At 47.6% G+C, this 5,764-nt stretch overlaps 1 protein-coding gene across 1 annotated transcript; it reads right to left on the bottom strand.

The window, feature by feature from the left end:
• Positions 1–2,636: 2,636 nt before the first annotated feature.
• TEX53 (testis expressed 53) lies at positions 2,637–5,133 on the bottom strand. Its single transcript, XM_054726862.1, has 3 exons — positions 5,004–5,133; positions 3,315–3,434; positions 2,637–2,731 (listed from the first exon to the last, which is right to left on the bottom strand). Exons 1-3 carry the CDS (start codon positions 5,131–5,133, stop codon positions 2,637–2,639), a joined length of 345 nt encoding a protein of 114 aa, XP_054582837.1.
• Between the last annotated feature and the right edge of the window lie 631 nt (positions 5,134–5,764).

Here is a 5,764-nt window from a genome sequence, read left to right as displayed (position 1 = left end):
TCTTTCTTTTTGTTTTTAATGCTCTTCTGGCACGCCAAACCTTATTTTTAAAAAAAAATATTTTTATTGATTTCAGAGAGGAAGGGAGAGGGAGAGAGAGAGATAGAAACATCAATGATGACAGAGAATCATTGATTGGCTGCCTCCTGCATGCCCCACACAGGGGGATCAAGCCCACAACTCGGGCATGTGCCCTGACCGGGAATCGAACCGTGACCTCCTGGTTTGTAGGATGATGCTCAACCACTGAGCCACGCTGGCTAGGCAGATTTCTTCGTATTTATCCTACTTGGGGTTCATAGCACATTTTAAATCTGTGACACCATATCTTTCATCAACACTTCTACCCTCTTCTCTCTCATATGTGTGTGAAGACCTTTTCACTGTATCTCTAAGCTGTTTTCCCTTCTTTTGGTTCCTCATGATTCAGTCTATATTTTCTGCTCTTGCCCTCATTTGTGTTTGATTGTTAATCCTTTCAAATTATTTCTTAGTTTCAGCTATTGTGGTATTTAATCCTGAATTTTTAATTGACTTCAAAAAATTGTTTACAGTTCTCAGCCGAATTATCTATCTTCACTTGTTTTCTTCAAGATTTTAAAGTCCACATCTGCTATCTCCAGTATCTGGTTCTTCTGTAGATCTGATTCTTTTGCTTTTTGGTCAGTGGATTTTACCTTCTGGTATTCCTGGTAATTTTTGATTGAATGCCAGATTTTTTGTTTTTAAATGAAGAGATATGCAAGACTCTGGATATTCCTTCAGAGAGGAATTACTTTGCTTCTGAGAAAAGTGGGGTTGGGAAAGATTTGACTCTGGGTTTTAGTCCTGTGAGACCTGGTCCATTTCTGGTTAGCCCTGACTTGCAGGTTAGTAACCCTTCAGGGATTTTAACAGAAAAAAAAAAAAAAAGACTTTTTAAAACCACGACTCCTTCTCCAAGGTGAGCCCTCAACCTCCAATTTTTGTTACTCCAGGCTGTGAATCTGCAACCCGGGCATGTGCCCTGACCGGGGATAGAACCATGACCTCCTGGTTTGTAGATCAACACTCAACCACTGAGCCACGCCGGTTGGAATAGGCAAAGATGTAAAGGGATCAGCTTTAGTTTTTGAAAAGCAGGCAATGAGCGATACATTTGGAGCCCAGAGAACAACTGAATGGCATTCTATCATCATTGTGAAGGGCAGCCTAACTCGTTGGTTAAGAGTATAGATTCTGAAGTCAGGCTTCCTGGGTTCAAGTCTCAGCTCTGCCATTTACTATTATTGTAACCTTAAGAGACTTTCTAAGCTCTCTGTCTCAGTTTCCTAATTTGTAAAATCAGGCTAGTAATAGTACTAACACTGTTGGGTTATTATACTAAGTTGATCTTTATAAAGCACTTAAAAGAATAAGCAATATACCAGACTTTATGCATTGCTATTATTACCATTAGTACTCATACCCCTTCCTTAAAATGGCAGCATCTTTTAAAATTCCTCTTTTCTGAGGTGGGGGCAGGAACAGGGAGTGCTAATTTGATGAACTGTTTCCTTAACTCACCATGTTCACATGGCAAGAGTCAGAAATCTGGCAATGTTATTTTGTTGCTTAAAACTCATCTGTGGCTCCCCAGGACCTTCAGGATAGAGTCCACCTCCCTTCCCCTGGATTGTAGGCTCTCACTGCACTGCCGCTCACGTCCCCCCACACTCTGGCTCAGGTTTTCATTTCAGTCATTCCAAACATTGAAGTGCACTCTTCTCATACCTCCCCCAGGCTGTGCTTCTGTTTCCCAACTTATTTTGTTCCCTCCTTCTGGGGTATGATTCACCCTCCTCTTCCGTTGGCCAATTCCCTTTTCAACCTTCAGAACACTCAAGCACCATCTCTTCCAGAAAGCCTCCCCTGAATTCCCAAGGTGGTTGCAAGATGCCCCTCATCTTTTTGCTCTCCGAGTTGTTCTGTTACCATGAAGTGATCCGCTTCTGTGCCTGGCTCCCTGGCTAAACTTGAAGGCATTCGGGATCCCCTGCATGTTACTCATGTTTGCGTGCTCTGTGCTGTAGCAAATAGCTCCGTGTAACTGCACTGTCACTCTAGGGCTGCAAGTTGCACAACCGGTTTTTGCACAGCCTGCCCGCTGCTCACTATGGTCGTGAGCACCAAATGGAGCCGCACAGCAGGTGAGCAGAATTATGCCTGCAAGGAATAGTCATGTATTACAGCATCCATGGATAGCCGCCCGTTACTCTAGCTGGCCTCTCCTAGACACGTCCTTGCTAGGTTGGTTAGGAGTGACTGAAATGTTTTAGAATGATAAAAGTCACATTTCTTTTTAAGACACTAGGTTCTGATTGCTCCACATGCAAGGGAATCGCTGAAGTAGGGCTGGGGGAGGGGAAAAGAGGGACACAGTCCTATGATGCAACCAAGGACTTTAATCGGAGGCAGCTCCTCCAGCAGTGGCTTCCTCAGGAGCTGAGGTGACTTGCTGGTGGCTCAGGGATGGCTCCAACGTCTTCTCCTCCTCGGGGGAGTTTCTGAATCAGTCTTCATGGTCCCTGTTCACCTCCCTTTTCCTCCCGGAGTCACTCCCACAGCTGGGCCGCCTCGGTGACCTGCGTAGGGCTGCTTCCTGACTAGTTGAACCCTCAGGGTCTCCCAATAGTACATGCCTTCATCATCGTGTTGTTGGGGTGGGGGCATCTCTTTTGCCCACCATTTCTGTGAGGACTTGTGTTTAGATCTGAAAGTGAAGGACAAGGCTTTGAATTACACATGAATAAACACTCTTGGTCTGATCCCATTTGGCTTAATAAAATTCTGCTTGCTTGGGCTAAGAATAATCCTAAATTGGGTTAAACAGTTGATATCTTAGAGTTTACTTGTTACATCAGCATAGCCTAGCTGGTCCTGACTACTACACATACACAGTTTCCATTTGTTGGGTGCCTTCGTGTGGTGCCATATTCTAAGCACTTATCTGTGTTGCCCCATTTCATCCTCCCAACAGTCTGATAAGTAGGCGGTATGTTATCATCATCTTCATTTTACAGAGGAAGATGCTGAAGCTCAGAGAGCGATCCACTGACATGCTCCAGCTTAGTAGGTAGCTGAGGCAGAACTCAAGCAGGTATGTCACACGCAAGCCAGTGATCTTTAATATCTAATAAATATAGTCTTTAGGATGTATCTTAACAGGTTTGGGTAATTACTCCCCTCCCACACCCCCAACAGGCTGAAAGAAATCTGAGGGTGTTCCAGCAAAAGGTGGCTGGGGAGACTCGGGTGTTCTTGCCAACTACCTCACAGCCACGTCTGGAACCTACCGAAGGTCCGTGGATGATTCTCTTGGGACATTGCTGCATCGTAGGGGTGGACAGTGTTAGGAGGCCCCTCGCTGGACTCACAGCAACAACAGAAGAACTTTGACGCCATGTTTTGGTGGGCTGTGGGGAGAGGAAAGGGTACTGGGGTGGGGCTGGCTCTGCAGCCCCCATCTCAGAAGCCCATTGTTATTTCAGCGGTGTGTCATACTGGGCCAGCCTCTCCCAAGGCATCACCCCTCCCTCCCAGACCTGAGTTCCCTGTGGTCAGCAGGCCCAGGCTCACCTGTGTGGACCTACCTCTGGCCAGTTCTTCCTCTTCTGTCCAGAGTTCTCTTACCCAAGAAAGGGCTCGGACCCTCTACTCTGATGGTCTACCCAAGAAAGGGCTCGGACCCTCTACTCTGATGGTCTACCTGCAGAGGCGCCCTGTTGAGTCGACAGACCTGGAGGTCTGGCACAGTTCTCTGGGCAGGGCTGTTTCCTTGAGTGAACATGAGACTGGAAAATGCCAGCAGAGCCCAGCACATGCATGCTGCAGCGCCCACGGAGAAGGCTGTGTTTAGAAGTCAGATTTACCTTCCGTTTTTTAGTGTCTGCTCTTGGGCTGATTCTGTAATCTCTTTGAGCCTCGTTTTCCTTCTATCTGGAAAATGGGAATAGTGGTACCCACCTTGGAACAAATAGTTAACTGTACATCAAGTGACCACGATGATGGCAGGTGCACCTAGGTGCTGGCTCAGTGCTCACCCTCTTTGCCTTCGCTTTCCTGGGTGTAGCTTATTGGCTCTATTCCAGCTGGGCCCTGGTGCCATGGGAGCATGATGCTGCGGCTCAGTCTTGCCAATTAAAAGCCTGGCTCTGCACTCACTTGCTGTGTGGCTTTGGGTTAGTCCATGCCTGTCTCTGGGCCTAGGCTCCCATCTCTATCAGGTAGTGGTTGGACCGCTTCATCTCTCCAAAGATCCAGCTACTATGATCCACGTTCAAAGGTGGTACATCCTTAACTCATTTCCAACCTCCTTTCTCTCTTCTGGGCCCCTGGCCATTGCCTGCTCTCATTCCTGTGTCCAGGCCAAGTTCGTAATCTAATACTGCCTTCCCCCACTCCTCCCAGCTGTCTCCTCCCACCCTCCAGCCCCTCCATTCTAGCTGCCTTTGCCTAGGCTCCACCTTCAGCCTGGAGTGCTCTTCCCCAGAGGTCCAAGAGACTCGGTCCCTCCCTTCTTCAAGCCTTGCTTAAAGGTCACCTTTCCTAGAGAGGCCTCTGGCCTGTTCACCCTATTTAATTCTCCCTATTTAGACCTTCCTTCCCCCAGAACTCCCTCTTCCCTTCCCCACCTCATTCTTCTCCAAAGCCTTTGTCACGTCTGGGAATGAGACATTTGCTCAGCATGTATTTATTGGGGACCTACTGGTGGCAGCACCGTGCAAAGGAGATGGCAGTGAACGTGGGGGAGAGATTCTCGCTCTCAAGGAGGCAGGGATGGGTCCAGTGTATCGCTGAACCCCAGCACTGAGCACAGGGCTTTGCACAGAGGAGGTGCCCTTGCAATATCGTGTGAATAGACACACGAGCCTTCTCTTGTGGACAACAATATGGCCAATATCATCCCCAGTCTCCCTTCTACTAAGAGGGGTTTTACTCCCTGCTCACAGAAATGGATAGAAACATCCTGATTCTGAACTGACCTCGTTTTCCCAGTGAATTCAATCTTAGAAGATAAGCAAGGGAAACAGCCAAGGTGTCAAGGACAATGGCGTTCGTTGAGCATCTTGGACAGGTCCTTTGACATCTATCAGCTCTCTTAACTTCCAGCATCACTCTGCAAGGCAGGACTTTAATTTTTCAGGTGTCGGAACGGAACTTTCCCAGGTCTCACAGCCGAGAGCAGCAGTGGGGATTGTACCGTAGTATTGGCTGGTGCCAGAGCCTGGGCTGTCTACGGCCTCACCCTACAGGCAATTCCAGAGGAAGAGATGCTCAGAACCACCTCAGAAGGTTGGCGGCCACTGGTTTTCAAATGGAAAGGTTCCCCCTGAAGCTTGGTGGAGCAGTGGAGCAATGAAGAACACACATTAAAGAAAAATTCTTTTTATTGATTTCCAGAGAGAAAGGGAGAGGGAGAGATAGAAACAGCAATGATTAGAATCATTGATTGGCTGCACACCTCCTACTGGGGATTGAGCCCACAACCTGGACATGTGCCCGTGATTTGGAATTGAACCATGACCTCCTGGTTCATAGGTCAAGGCTCAACCACTGAACCACACCGGCCAGGCCATACAATTTTTTTTATGTAAATGGAGGTGGGCTATACTAGTAATTCTTGCTGGACCTTGCTGTGTAATTTAGAGCAGTTTAACCTCCTCGGACCTCAGTCGTCTTAACTGTAAAATGGGGATGGTAAAACCTACCCCAGAATGTTTCTGGGAGGCTTGGGTGACAGATG

This window comes from Eptesicus fuscus, chromosome 15 (genome assembly GCF_027574615.1).
Source record: "Eptesicus fuscus isolate TK198812 chromosome 15, DD_ASM_mEF_20220401, whole genome shotgun sequence".
Taxonomy (NCBI): Eukaryota; Metazoa; Chordata; class Mammalia; order Chiroptera; family Vespertilionidae; genus Eptesicus; species Eptesicus fuscus.
Note: the sequence above shows the minus strand (reverse complement) of the source record. Positions and strands in the feature narration are given on the sequence as shown.